This window comes from Coregonus lavaretus (assembly GCF_964263955.1).
Source record: "Coregonus lavaretus genome assembly, contig: HAP1_SCAFFOLD_102, whole genome shotgun sequence".
Classification (NCBI taxonomy): Eukaryota; Metazoa; Chordata; class Actinopteri; order Salmoniformes; family Salmonidae; genus Coregonus; species Coregonus lavaretus.
Genome location: NW_028159396.1, coordinates 1286069 through 1301941, shown reverse-complemented (window position 1 = coordinate 1301941; position 15873 = coordinate 1286069). Strand labels below are relative to the sequence as shown.

Sequence of the window (15873 nt, the reverse complement as noted above, 5' to 3'; positions counted from 1 at the left end):
AGTTAACTAGCCCATATGCCGCTGGGTGAGAGACGTTTTCATTATTTTGGGGCAGAATTATGTGAGGTGTTATTATGTGTTGTTGGCGGTGCGTCTTGGTCAATTTAGCTCGAAAAATGCTGCCCTTCTCAATCTGTCGCCTAATGGGCAGGTCAGCCCTGGAGGAAAGTATTGGCTGTAAGAAGTAAGAGAACATAGCATCTGGTTGTTTTTAAATGACACTCTTATGACATTGTTTGACAGAATAAACAATGTAATGGATATTTTCACAATCTGCGTTAACCACTCCAGTCAACAGATGGCGATGTGAGTCTTTCAGACGATGCTTCTTGCGTGACGTTTTATCTAGTGGACGGGACTGGAAGCTTCTTCAACAGCAACTACAGGCTACTGATTCAACCGGTAGCTTGCTAGTGAACATATAAACCGAAACATTGAAGCTAATTAGACCAATAATATGTATATTAATCTCAGTGTGTTGAACATAATTCTGTTTACGTATCGACCAGTCAATTTAAACGTAATTTGCTTGGTAAATTAAATTAGCACATTTGTTAAATTGATACCGCACAAGGCTAATGCTAACTAGCTAGCTAACATCCCCGACCATGAGCTCACTAAATTACTCCCTCCCTGCTACAGAAGAGAAGGTCTGCTGGACGGAGAAAGAAGCTCTGGGGCTGAACATTGCCGTGAAAGAAGAAGAGGAGGATGTTACAGTAAAAGGAGAGGAAGAAGCTTTCAGAATGATAAAGGAGGAAGAGGAGGATATTACACTGAAAGAAGAAGAGGATGTTACAGTGAAAGGAGAGGAAGAACCTTTCATAATGATAAAGGAGGAAGAGGAGGCTATTACATTGAAAGAAGAAGATCATTATTATTATATTGTGAAAGAGGAAGAGGACGCTATCTCAATAAAAGAGAAAGAGGACGTTTTCGGAGGGAAAAAGGAGGAGGAGGAAGGAATGGAGGAGCAGACAGAAGATCTGATTAACACCAGTGAGTGTTTGTCTTTAAAACAGGCGCACAAACTATGTGGTTGTTGAACGAGGCTAATGTTAGCTCCTGATAACTCTAGGCGGCATTCTGTCTTCTCCCCTACAGTTCTCAACAGTTCCCTTCGCCCACGACTGCGTCATGTCAACTACAATCCCGACGCTGTATTTTAACGTTAAGAAAGGTCAATGATCGCTTGCAAAAAGGCTTTCGAATCATATATATCCCTTATCTTTCATCAGCGAGAAATAATCCTTCAAATAGAAAATATACACTTACTGTAGCAGTTACAGATCATTATAGTTATTTGTGCCTCGATCCTACGAAACTACACTTCAGCTACTCTTTCCGAGTTACGCTGATATATATATGTATGTATTAAACAACAGTAACATACAAAACACAGAACAGCCAGAGACATAAAGACGAAATTACAAAGAGGAAAAAAATAAATAAACAAATCCACATTATATCAAATCAAACACAGACATGTAGCGAATACATTTGAGACATTTTGTTTTGCATACGTTTTAATGATTCTAAATAACCCCCCCCCCCCCCCCCCAATATGAAAATTTTTCGTAGTAAAATAAAGAGATTAATGACATACTGACGTTCAATTGTAGAATCAGTGTGGTAAAATATCAAACTTAGATATTTCAATGGTTGTAAGCATTTTGTTGCCAAGATATATAGCTTAAAGGAGATCTCCTTTACTTTGTTGGTCACCATGAATTTTGAGAATCGTGTAGGAACGGTTAGCTACACTGAACAAAAATATAAATGCAACATGTACAGTGTTGGTCCCATGTTTCATGAGCTGAAATAAATGATCCCAGACATTTTCCATACGCACAAAAAGCTTATTTCTTTCCAATTTTGTAAACAAATTTGTTTACATCCCTGTTAGTGAGCATTTCTCCTTTGCCAATATAATCCATCCACCTGATAGGTGTGGCATATCAAGAAGCTGATTAAACAGCATGATCATTACACAGGTGCACCTTGTGTTGGGGACAATAAAAGGCCACTCTTAAATGTGCAGTTTTGTCACACAACACAATGCCACAGATGTCTCAAGTTTTGAGGGAGTGTGCAGTTGGCATGCTGACTGCAGGAATGTTCACTAGAGCTGTTGCCAGAGAACTAAATGTTCATTTCTCTACTATAAGCCGCTTCCAACGTCATTTTAGAGAATTTGGCAGTATGTCCAACCGGCCTCACAACCGCAGACCACGTGTAGCCAGTCCAGGACCTCCCCAGACCACGTGTAGCCAGTCCAGGACCTCCCCAGACCACGTGTAGTCAGTCCAGGACCTCCCCAGACCACGTGTAGTCAGTCCAGGACCTCCCCAGACCACGTGTAGTCAGTCCAGGACCTCCCCAGACCACGTGTAGTCAGTCCAGGACCTCCCCAGACCACGTGTAGTCAGTCCAGGACCTCCCCAGACCACGTGTAGCCAGTCCAGGACCTCCCCAGACCACGTGTAGTCAGTCCAGGACCTCCCCAGACCACGTGTAGTCAGTCCAGGACCTCCCCAGACCACGTGTAGTCAGTCCAGGACCTCCCCAGACCACGTGTAGTCAGTCCAGGACCTCCCCAGACCACGTGTAGTCAGTCCAGGACCTCCCCAGACCACGTGTAGCCAGTCCAGGACCTCCACATCTGGCTTCTTCACCTGCGGGACGGTCTGAGACCAGCTACCTGGACAGCTGATGAAACTGTGGGTTTTGCACAACCAAATAATGTCTGCATAATCTGTCAGAAACCGTCTTAGGGAAGCTCATCTGCGTGCTCGTCATCCTCACCAGGATCTTGATCTGACTGCAGTTCGGCATCGTAACCGACTTCAGTGAGAAAATGCTCACCTTCAATGGCCACTGGCACGCTGGAGAAGTGTGCTCTTCATGGGTCAATCCCGGTTTCAACTGAACCGGGCAGATGGTAGACAGTGTGTATGGCGTCGTGTGGGCGAGCAGTTTGCTGATGTCAATGTTGTGGACAGAATGCCCCATGGTGGCGGTGGGGTTATGGTATGGGCAGGCATAAGCTACGGACAACGAACACAATTGTTGTGCCATTCATCCGCCGCCATCACCTCATGTTTCAGCATGATAATGCACAGCCCCATGTCGCAAGGATCTGTACACAATTCCTGGAAGCTGAAAATGTCCCAGTTCTTCCATGGCCTGCATATTTTTACATTTATATTTTAGTCATTTAGCAGATGCTCTTATCCAGAGCGACTTAAAGTTAGTGAGTGCATACATTATTTAATTTTTTTATTTTTCATACTGGCCCCCCGTGGGAAATGTCTGGTGCATACTCACCAGACATATCACCCATTGAGCATGTTTGGGATGCTCTGGATCGACGTGCACGACAGCGTGTTCTAGTTCCGGTCAATAACCATCAACTGCACACAGCCATTGAAGAGGAGTGCGACAACATTCCACAGGCCACAATCAACAGCCTGATCAACTCTATGCGAAGGAGATGTGTAGCGCTGCATGAGGCAAATGGTGGTCACACCAGATACTGACTGGTTTTCTGATCCACGCTCCTACCTTTTTTTTCAAGGTGTCTGTGACCAACAGATGCATATTTGTATTCCCAGTCATGTGAAATCCATAGATTAGGTCCTAATGAATTTATTTCAATTGACTGATTTCCTTATGTGAACTGTAACTCAGTGAAATCTTTGAAATTGTTGCGTTTTATATTTTTGTTCAGTGTATTTAAAAGCATGTTTCAGATAAATCCAAAATGTTCTTATTGTTTCAGTATCCCTTGTACAAATAAATTCACATAATGTCAAACTGATAAAGTCACTGTTGGACCTCTATCAGGTTTGACGATAACAGGGTTGAGGTTTTAGGAGAAGATCGGCCATTACTCCTCGTGGTGAAGAGCATGGGACCACATGGCGTTTATACATACGTTCCACACGTAATGAAAGTTGAATCACATGAATTGAGCGAACAGGGTTGACGTGTTGAGCTCGACCACCTCTGTCAAAGATGATAAAACAATTATAAAAAAAGAGAGAGAAGACTTAAGCCTACTTCCTGTTCAGAAGACCCAAACGATGTCGCCTGCTGTAAATCATTTAACTTGGTGGAATGGTACATTTCTTTAAAGAGGTCAACTGTTTGTATAACAGGGTTTACCTTAAAATGAGGGACAGATGTAAATGCATCACTAATCACATGACTATAAATAATACTTTTCCCGAAATGATTTTGTCAAAGCAGCAAAATAACTAATGATGGTGAAACTTGGAGACCTTTTTGGATTAAGTGGGTTGGAATCTTCCTAGAAGAGACACAGGGTTGACGGAGGGACTTTAGCAAGCTTTTATTCATATTACAAATCAGATTTATTGAATTCTTCATGTGGTCTATATTAGAGTGCACTTCATTTAATATAATAGGCATTTGCATCACAAACAATATTTTAGAAAATCATGATGGAAGTGGCCATTTTAGGCCCTTTTCAGACATATTCATGCCTCTTGTAAGACATGCTTACCTCTCACCCTTACCAATAACTGCAGAGTTTAACATGTCTTGGGGGTATGATCATTGACCCTCTGTAACTTTTTCACTCATCATTATTCACGATTGATTCAGGATTATCCGTAACCATGGTAGCAGCCACATTAATGTAGAAGTCTTTAGAAACATGTTCTATTCTTATTTATAATAAAAGTGACTCCAAAATGACACAATATATCATTTACTATTCATTTCTATTGGACACAAAATAATCTGAAACACAACCAAAACAAACAGAAAAATGCATCCAACAACTTTGAAGAGTCACAAGCTTGATGTAATCATTGCGTGCTAGGAACATGGGACCAAATACTAAATATTTTAACTACTTTATTTATATAATAATCTTTAGGGGTGTCAATAATTTTGAACCCTACCTTTTTGAGAGAAAAAACGTTTTACTTGTTAAACAAAATCTCTTTATCTGAGCAATTGTATCAGCATAAAATAATATAATTTCCCAATTTTTTAAACATAAAATATACTGTATCTCAGTATTGAATTATTTATACAGTCTTTATTGCTCATCTTTATCAAGGGTGTCAATAATTTCAGACCCCGCTGAATATGCCTCTTTTAAGACCAAATGATTGCAATAGGTCATACGTTTACCATCTGTTTGATGTTCTCGTTCACACAGGAGAGAGACATGACTATCATGGATCCACTGGGGAGCCTCAACAACATCCTGATGCTGACGAGGCAGAGAAGAGTCTCTCCAGATCAGAACACCAGATGGTACAGCTTGGTCTGGTCTAGCATACAGCTTGCTCTATCGGTGTCTGGTCTGGGTTTCTGTAAAGCACTTTATGACAACAGTGACATCAGCATCCATAATGATATGTGTCTGTGTCCCCTCTTTATGGTTACCAGGACAACGCTAGCCCTTCCTCCCTCCCAGAGTCCCCGTGTCGTACCTCTCCCAGTAGCACCTTACTGCTGGGTCTGAAGAGGTTGTCTGTGCGGCTGGTGGACTGCAGGAAAACAACGGGGCTGAGTGGAACTGTGAGAGGAGGAGAAGGAGAAGAGGATGGAGATCCAGATCCAATGTCATCAAGTAAGAACCATGGGTGGATTAAACTACAATCTGCTTCTGTTACAGTTCATTGATTGATCAATATTTATTAATTGATCCATATTTGCAAAACGTTTATATTCAGTGTTGTATAGCAGTTCATCTGGCAGGGCTCTACAGTGCTACACAGTGGTCACATGTGCTCCTAAATACGTTGCTGTGCGACCTGGAATTGTAATTTGGGAGCACTATAGCGCCTGGGGAAAAATAACTCCCCCAGAAGACTTTGCTGCAGTGGAGCCTCTGAGTGCCGTAGAGAATACACTGAGCACACTGAACGCTTGCCCCATTACTACAGAGGAAACGGCTTCTTTCTAGCCCAATCCGTTCAGAAGTTATCGCCCAAACTGTTGGCTCAACTGTTTTTTAAAATATTTATTTATATCGCTAGTTCGCGCGTCCGCATTTTACATTCGTAAAACCAAGTCGCGGGCCGTTATAAAACTACTTGCGAGACGCTTTTTGTTAAAAGTAATTTCCGTAGAGTGGAGAACAAAGGAGAGGGAACCACGAAACTGGTCTGTAGATCTCTAGCACGTGGCTAGGAAGATATTAACAATTAGAATTACTACCAGAAATATTGATTTAAATGGGAATTCTAATGTGTGTTTCATGGGTTAGGGACATCAGCGCTCCAAGTGATTTTAGTTCTCTATGTTAGTGGTTCCCATCTCCAGTCCTCCAGTACCCCCCAACACCACACATTTGTATTGTAACCTGGACAAGCACACATGATTCAACTGGTCAACTAATCATCAAGCCCTCAATGAGTTAAGTCAGGGGAGTTTGTTTGGGGCTACAACAAAAATGTGGACTGTTGGTGGACTGGAGTTGGGCTGTTGGGAGGACTGGAGTTGGGCTGTTGGGAGGACTGGAGTTGGGCTGTTGGGGGGACTGGAGTTGGGCTGTTGGGAGGACTGGAGTTGGGCTGTTGGGAGGACTGGAGTTGGGCTGTGGGGGGACTGGAGTTGGGCTGTTGGGAGGACTGGAGTTGGGCTGTGGGGGGACTGGAGTTGGGCTGTTGGGGGACTGGAGTTGGGCTGTTGGTGGACTGGAGTTGGGCTGTTGGGGGGACTGGAGTTGGGCTGTTGGGGGGACTGGGGACTGGAGTTGGGCTGTTGGGGGACTGGAGTTGGGCTGTTGGGAGGACTGGAGTTGGGCTGTGGGGGGACTGGAGTTGGGCTGTTGGGGGACTGGAGTTGGGCTGTTGGTGGACTGGAGTTGGGCTGTTGGGGGGACTGGAGTTGGGCTGTTGGGGGGACTGGGGACTGGAGTTGGGCTGTTGGGGGACTGGAGTTGGGCTGTTGGGGGGACTGGAGTTGGGCTGTTGGGGGGACTGGGGACTGGAGTTGGGCTGTTGGGGGACTGGAGTTGGGCTGTTGGGGGGACTGGAGTTGGGCTGTTGGGGGGACTGGGGACTGGAGTTGGGCTGTTGGGGGACTGGAGTTGGGCTGTTGGGGGGACTGGAGTTGGGCTGTTGGGGGGACTGGGGACTGGAGTTGGGCTGTTGGGGGACTGGAGTTGGGCTGTTGGGGGGACTGGGGACTGGAGTTGGGCTGTTGGGGGACTGGAGTTGGGCTGTTGGTGGACTGGAGTTGGGCTGTTGGGGGGACTGGAGTTGGGCTGTTGGGGGGACTGGAGTTGGGCTGTTGGGGGGACTGGAGTTGGGCTGTTGGTGGACTGGAGTTGGGCTGTTGGTGGACTGGAGTTGGGCTGTTGGGGGGACTGGAGTTGGGCTGTTGGTGGACTGGAGTTGGGCTGTTGGGGGGACTGGAGTTGGGCTGTTGGGGGGACTGGGGTTGGGCTGTTGGGGGGACTGGGGTTGGGCTGTTGGGGGGACTGGGGACTGGAGTTGGGCTGTTGGGGGACTGGAGTTGGGCTGTTGGGGGGACTGGAGTTGGGCTGTTGGGGGGACTGGAGTTGGGCTGTTGGGGGGACTGGGGACTGGAGTTGGGCTGTTGGGGGACTGGAGTTGGGCTGTTGGGGGACTGGAGTTGGGCTGTTGGGGGGACTGGGGACTGGAGTTGGGCTGTTGGGGGACTGGAGTTGGGCTGTTGGGGGGACTGGGGACTGGAGTTGGGCTGTTGGGGGACTGGAGTTGGGCTGTTGGGGGGACTGGAGTTGGGCTGTTGGGGGGACTGGGGACTGGAGTTGGGCTGTTGGGGGACTGGAGTTGGGCTGTTGGGGGGACTGGAGTTGGGCTGTTGGGGGGACTGGAGTTGGGCTGTTGGGGGGACTGGGGACTGGAGTTGGGCTGTTGGGGGGACTGGGGACTGGAGTTGGGCTGTTGGGGGACTGGAGTTGGGCTGTTGGGGGGACTGGAGTTGGGCTGTTGGGGGGACTGGGGACTGGAGTTGGGAAACACTGCTCTAGGTCATGCAAGGAGGCATAAGACTCCATAATGTTTCATCATTAGATGCTACAGTCCTCCTTTAAGACTCCATAATGTTTCATCATTAGATGCTACAGTCCTCCTTTAAGACTCCATAATGTTTCATCATTAGATGCTACAGTCCTCCTTTAAGACTCCATAATGTTTCATCATTAGATGCTACAGTCCTCCTTTAAGACTCCATAATGTTTCATCATTAGATGCTACAGTCCTCCTTTAAGACTCCATAATGTTTCATCATTAGATGCTACAGTCCTCCTTTAAGACTCCATAATGTTTCATCATTAGATGCTACAGTCCTCCTTTAAGACTCCATAATGTTTCATCATTAGATGCTACAGTCCTCCTTTAAGACTCCATAATGTTACATCATTAGATGCTACAGTCCTCCTTTAAGACTCTATAATGTTACATCATTAGATGCTACAGTCCTCCTTTAAGACTCCATAATGTTTCATCATTAGATGCTACAGTCCTCCTTTAAGACTCCATAATGTTTCATCATTAGATGCTACAGTCCTCCTTTAAGACTCCATAATGTTTCATCATTAGATGCTACAGTCCTCCTTTAAGACTCTATAATGTTACATCATTAGATGCTACAGTCCTCCTTCAAGACTCCATAATGTTTCATCATTAGATGCTACAGTCCTCCTTTAAGACTCCATAATGTTTCATCATTAGATGTTATAGTCCTCCTTTAAGACTCCATAATGTTTCATCATTAGATGCTACAGTCCTCCTTTAAGACTCCATAATGTTTCATCATTAGATGCTACAGTCCTCCTTTAAGACTCCATAATGTTTCATCATTAGATGCTACAAAGCAACAATGGGTCATATGAATCTTTACCACTTGATCTGTATGAGCAGTATTTTAATTTCAATAGCAATTTTCTTACATGAACTTATGAATACAGAAAAATAATATATAGATAATAATATTAGTTTGGCAAATGTTTCTATATATTGTTGAATATAATATACTCTACAGCAGAGGTCTCCAACAGGTCGATTGCAGGTACATAATTTTTCACGTTTTCCCACCGCAAAACAAATCTCACAACAATCTGACACTGAAAGCTCCCGACTACCATCCAATCAGAGCATCCAATCAAAGCATCCAATCAAAGCATCCAATCAGAGCATCCAATCAAAGCATCCAATCAAAGCATCCAATCAGAGCATCAGGCAATTGTGTGTGCTTGATATGCGGTTCACCACAATGCACAAGCGCAAATTCAAACGTGATTGTCCCTCTTGGTAGCAGTGTGTGTGGTCTGGGAAGATGAGAGGGCTCAAGACGAGATTGCAAAAACAGCAGTCATTATTCACTAAACCAGTGGATAAATCAACAGCAGCAGTCATTATTCACTAAACCAGTGGATAAATCAACAGCAGCAGTCATTATTCACTAAACCAGTGGATAAATCAACAGCAGCAGTCATTATTCACCAAACCAGTGGATAAATCAACAGCAGCAGTCATTATTCACCAAACCAGTGGATAAATCAACAGCAGCAGTCATTATTCACCAAACCAGTGGATAAATCAACAGCAGCAGTCATTATTCACCAAACCAGTGGATAAATCAACAGCAGCAGTCATTATTCACCAAACCAGTGGATAAATCAACAGCAGCAGTCATTATTCACTAAACCAGTGGATAAATCAACAGCAGCAGTCATTATTCACTAAACCAGTGGATAAATCAACAGCAGCAGTCATTATTCACTAAACCAGTGGATAAATCAACAGCAGCAGTCATTATTCACTAAACCAGTGGATAAATCAACAGCAGCAGTCATTATTCACTAAACCAGTGGATAAATCAACAGCAGCAGTCATTATTCACTAAACCAGTGGATAAATCAACAGCAGCAGTCATTATTCACTAAACCAGTGGATAAATCAACAGCAGCAGTCATTATTCACTAAACCAGTGGATAAATCAACAGCAGCAGTCATTATTCAACCCCATCGAACACCTTTGGGATGAATTAGAACGCCGACTGCGAGTCAGGCCTAATCGCCCAACATCAGTGCCCGACCTCACTAATGCTCTTGTGGCTGACTGGAAGCAAGTCCCCACAGCAATGTTCCAACATCTAGTGGAAAGCCTTCCCAGAAGAGTGGAGGCTGTTATAGCAGCAAAGGGGGGACCAACTCCATATTAACGCTCATGATTTTAGAATGAGATGTTGGATGAGCAGGTGTCCACATACTATTATTATAGTGCTCTGCTCAAAACATGACATTCCATGAGAACAATATTGTTGAAGCTCTTTTATCACACAAAGATTGTTTTTAAATGATGAAAAAATAATAATAATAATGGCCTCAGGTTATTGAAGGATCTGATTTGGATTAAACCTCATAGCAAGACAGTTGTATCATGTGGCAGTTTCAATCAGGTCTCTCTTTAAATAAACACTGTCTTTGGCAGGAGAAAGACCAGACTCGGAGGGACCAGAGCCAGATACGTCCAAACCAGCAACACGACACCACTGCTCCCAGTGTGGAAAGAGATTTTTCTGGTTAGGGTCCCTGAAAAGGCATGAAGGAATACACGCAGGAGAGGAGACTTGCCACTGCTCCCAGTGTGGAAAGAGTTTTACCCGTTTATGTAGCCTGAAAAGACATGAGAGGACACACACAGGAGAAAAGCCTTTCCACTGTGCCCAGTGTGGAAAGAGTTTTACCCGGTTATGGCACCTGAAAACACATGAGAGAAGGCACACAGGAGAGAAGCCTCACCTCTGCTATGATTGTGGAAAGGGTTTTACCCAGTTAGGGAGCCTGAAAGAACATGAGAGAAGACACACAGGAGAAAAGCCCTTCCACTGCTCCCATTGTGGAAAGAGTTTTACCCGTTTAGGGAACCTGGAAAGACACGAGAGAACACACACAGGAGAGAAGCCTTTCCACTGCTCCCAGTGTGGAAAGAGTTTTACTGAGTTAGGGAACCTGAAAAAACATAAGAGAATACACAAAGGAGAGAAGCCTTTCCACTGCTCCCTGTGTGGAAAGAGTTTTACCTACTTATGTAACCTCAAAACACATGAGTGGATACACACAGAAGAGATGCCTCACCTCTGCTCCTAGTGTGGAAAGGGTTTTGTTACGTTAAAGTGCCTGAAAGAGCATGAGAGAATACATGCAGGGAAGGAGAAGCCTTATCAATGCTCCCAGTGTGAAAATACTTTCTTACCACCCCCCCCCCCCTGCTGCTGTCCCTATGGACAATTATTTCCCCCCCCCCAAAAAAAATAAATAAATAAATAAATAAAAATGCTAACTTCCCCTGTTATTGTAATGGTGAGAGGTTAGCATGTCTTGGGGGTGTGATATAAAATGCTAACATCCCCTGTTATTATAATGGTGAAAGGTTAGCATGTCTTGGGGGTGTGATATAAAATGCTAACATCCCCTGTTATTGTAATGGGGAGAGGTTAGCATGTCTTGGGGGTGTGATATTTGTGCGTCTAACTTTCTCACTAATCATTCATCACGATTCATTCAGGACTATCCGTAATCATTAATGTAGAAGTGTTTACAAACATATTCTATTCTTTATTTACAATAAAAGGGACTCAAAAATAACACAATACATTGTTTACCATTAATTTCTATTGCGCACAATATAATCTGAAATACAACCAAAACAAACAGCAAATGCATCCAACAAGTTTGGAGAGTCACAGGTTTGATGTAGTCATTGTGTTTATGAATTGGGGAAGAAATACTTATCTTTTGACTACTTTAATGCATAAATAAGTGAATTTGTCCCAATACTTCTGGTCTCCTAAAGTGGGGAGACTATGTACAAAAAGTGCTGTAATTTCATATCGGTTCACCCGATATGGATGAAAATACCCTCAAATTAAAGCTGACAGTCTGCACTTTAACCTGATAGTCGTTGTATAATTTCAAATCCAAAAGTGCTGGAGTACAGAGCCAAAACACACAAACAATGGGATAACACTGGTCACTATCCCGATACCTTTGGAACTCACTCTATATCTTTGGACAATCATGTGTGGACTTGCACAATGGTGTTATTACAGTAGGTCCTTAGGGATACAACAGGGATACAACAGTACAGTGAAATTCTTACCTTGAGAGCTCTTTCCCATCAATGATAATGATATAGTTATATTTTTCTATCTCAGGGTTTTCAGAAGACTGAGGCAGATTTTCTTCTAACTTTTTACCTGGGCTTTACTCCTTTCATATTTATTTTGATCCTGACAAACTCCCCAGTCCCTGCCGGTGACAAGCATACCCATAACATGATGCTGCCACCACAACACTTGAAAATACAGATCCATTTTTGTGATTCATTAAAATAAGAGATTTTAAGGAAAATATGTTAATCATTATTTGAACATGTTGGTAACCCGTTGTATAAAAGTGATAATGCCCTCGAAGCCGGTGTTTTGGAGGATATATTGGCACGGTTTGCCGGCCCGAGACAGAACACCTCTACCAATATATAACCTTCTAACACTGGCTTCTCTGGCATTATCACTTAAACACTACAGCCACACTGTGATGACGCACTCTGTGAGCAGATGCTCTAATCCAGAGCGATTTACATTAGTGCGTTCATAGTCAGATAGCTAGGTGAGACAACAACATATCACAATTGCAGCAAGTACATTTTCCCTCAACAAAGTTGTTATCAACAAAGTCGGTGTAAGTAGGAGAGAGGGCAACATGGGATTTATTTAAGATACTCTTTAAAGAGGTAGGGTTTCAGATGTTTTCAGAAGATGGGTAGGGACTCCGCTGTTCTGACATTAATATAGGGGAAGCTTGTTCCACCATTAGGGTGCCAGGACAGAGAAGAGCTTTGACTGGGCTGAGCGGGAGCTGCCCTCCTGTAGGGTTGGGAGGGCCAAGAGACCAGACGTAGCAGAACGGAGTGCTTGGGTTGGGTTGTTAAGAACGCTATTCTGATCATTATTGGAATCTGACCTCCAGGTACCCTCTCTTAAGGACAGAGGTCACCATAAAGCAGGTCTTAGTGATTGGTCAATCGGCCATGGGTGTCCAGAAGTGATTCAAATGTATAGTCTATTCAACCCCCAAGGCAGCCTTGATTTAATGTTTTGACCCAGGGCAGGGAAGGATGAAACAACGAACAGTGAAGGCCAGAGTATTTAGGTCTGCCCTCCCCTCAGGAGGGTGGCACATTGTTACAAACCTTGCAGAAGAGTCATTTCAGTCTCTCTGCAGTCTCCTTGTGCACATCTTGGTTTAATAAAACTCTTAAATATAGAAGTTGTTCAGCTGATCTCTTGCATCCAGCATAGCCTGAAGGAAGGGAGGAGAAGTTCCCCTTGCTGCTCCAGAACCAAGCACCAGGGTCTTGAAGATGATGCATTTTATTGAGGGATCTAGTCTAGATTAAACCTTGTAGGTTTCATTCAGGTCTCTCTGTTTAACCAAATACTCTGTTTGTCTTTAGCAGGAGAGAGACCAGACTCTCACTCTGACAGCGGGAAGAGTCCTTCAGGGGAACCAGATCCAGAGACGATCAAACCAGCAAGACCACACAGCTGCTCCCAGTGTGGAAAGAGATTTATCCGGTTAGGGCACTTGAAAGAACATAAGAGAACGCACACAGGGGAGAAGCCTCATCATTGCTCCCTATGTGTAAAGAGTTTTACCTATTTAGGGAACCTGAAAATTCATGAGGTGACACACACAGGAGAGAAGCCTTTCCACTGCTCCCAGTGTGGAAAATGTTTTACCCAGTTAGGGAACTTGAAAACGCATAAGATGACACACACAGGGGAGAAGCCTCATCACTGCTCCCAGTGTGGAAAGAATTTTACACACTCAGGAAACCTGAAAATGCATGAGAGGACACATACAGGAGAGAAGCCTCATCACTGCTCCCAGTGTGGAAAAGGTTTTAGGCACTCAGGGCATCTAAAAGTGCATGAGATGACACACACTGGAGAGAAGCCATATCAATGTTCCCAGTGTGGAAAAGATTTCAGATACTCAGGGCATCTAAAAGCGCATGAAAGAACACACACTGGAGAGAAGCCATATCAATGTTCCCAGTGTGAAAATGAATTTTTCTCATCAGGGGACCTGAAATCACATGAGCGAACACACTTAGTAGAGAGGCCTTTCCAATTCTCTCAGTGTGGAAAATGATTTATTCAGTCATCACATCTGAAAGATCATGAGAGAATACACACAGGAGAACAACCATTCCAATGCTCGCTGTGTGGAAAGCGTTTTCCCTATTTAGGGAACCTAATAATGCATGAGATGACACACACAGGAGAGAAGCCATAATCAATGCTCCCAGTGTGGAAAGCGTTTTACCAGTTTAGCGAATCTGAAAACGCATGAGAGAACACACACAGGCACTGCTCCGACTGTGGAAAGAGATTTACCCAGCTATGTTTATTATATGATTTGGATATTGGTATTTCAAAATGTAAATTATTTTTAGATAAATAGAATGCGCATTTCATGATTCTAACCTTGAAACTTCTTGAATTTAGTCACTGTTTCGTTGAGTTAAGTCGTGTAGTAATCATTGAGCTAAACGTGTTTGAAAATGTGATGACGTTGTTCTGATACCAAAATTGTTGTTAAAAAAGTTGACATGAAAAACATTCACTACCTCATGAATGTTCCTATCAGTATTATTCTGTCAGAGAAAACACAGGTGCAGATTGTAAAAAGGATTTGATTAATGCAACATATTTTTACTGTATTACTCTATAGTGGACGTTCACTTTATACTAGTCTGTTCATTATATACATCTACATGATGTATTTTTACACCATGTAGGAGCAGTATAGACTGCTTGTTTTTGCACAGATTCCGCGACACGTTTAGCTTTTACATATACATTTATGTCATTTAGCAGACGCTCTTATCCAGAGCGACTTACAGTTAGTGAGTGCATACATTATTATTTTAATTTTTTCGTGGGAATCGAACCCACAACCCTGGCGTTGCAAACATCATGCTCTACCAACCATCCCTGCCGGGCAGTATGAAAAAATGAATGCACTCACTAACTGTAATTCGCTCTGGATAAGAGCGTCTGCTAAATGACTAAAATGTAAAATGTAAAATCTCAGCGTTGCACAATTTGCTGGAGAAACTACGGCTGCCTATCTTCTCTAGAACTCAGGCTGGACATGGTTCCGCTACGGTGAGAGGGAGAAACTACGGCTGCCTATCTTCTCTAGAACTCAGGCTGGACATGGTTCCGCTACGGTGAGAGGGAGAAACTACGGCTGCCTATCTTCTCTAGAACTCAGGCTGGACATGGTTCCGCTACGGTGAGAGGGAGAAACTACGGCTGCCTATCTTCTCTAGAACTCAGGCTGGACATGGTTCCGCTACGGTGAGAGGGAGAAACTACGGCTGCCTATCTTCTCTAGAACTCAGGCTGGACATGGTTCCGCTACGGTGAGCTGCCTATCTTCTCTAGAACTCAGGCTGGACATGGTTCCGCTACGGTGAGAGAATCACCGCCCTGTCACCACTCTGACTAACTGGCTTCACAGGGACATCTCCCCGGGGAAGTCTCCCCCGCCTGTAGAAAATGGAACATCTCCCCGGGGAAGTCTCCCCCCGCCTGTAGAAAATGGAACATCTCCCCGGGGAAGTCTCCCCCCCCGCCTGTAGAAAATGGAACAGGACCGATGCTTCTAGAGGACCTAGCGGATGCCACAGGCTCCAATCCCGCTATCCAGCAATGGAAACACGTCACCCGCCGTAAGCCTAATGGAAGGCAGTGGTGAATAGGGCTTCTTTAGCTTTGGGAAGCCCAATCCAGACATCAAACCGCTTCGCCCCCCCCCTGGC

General features: G+C 44.1%; 1 protein-coding gene across 1 annotated transcript; it reads left to right on the top strand.

Moving 5' to 3' along the window:
* Window positions 1–356: 356 nt before the first annotated feature.
* On the top strand, window positions 357–15809 carry LOC311122913 (uncharacterized protein; the record flags this gene model as incomplete). The annotated part of the gene is made up of 5 exons (XM_084197216.1): window positions 357–999; window positions 5195–5292; window positions 5428–5611; window positions 10468–10537; window positions 15608–15809. The coding sequence occupies exons 1-5, from the start codon at window positions 609–611 to the stop codon at window positions 15807–15809; spliced, it is 945 nt and encodes a 314-aa protein (XP_084053342.1). The 5' UTR covers window positions 357–608.
* Between the last annotated feature and the right edge of the window lie 64 nt (window positions 15810–15873).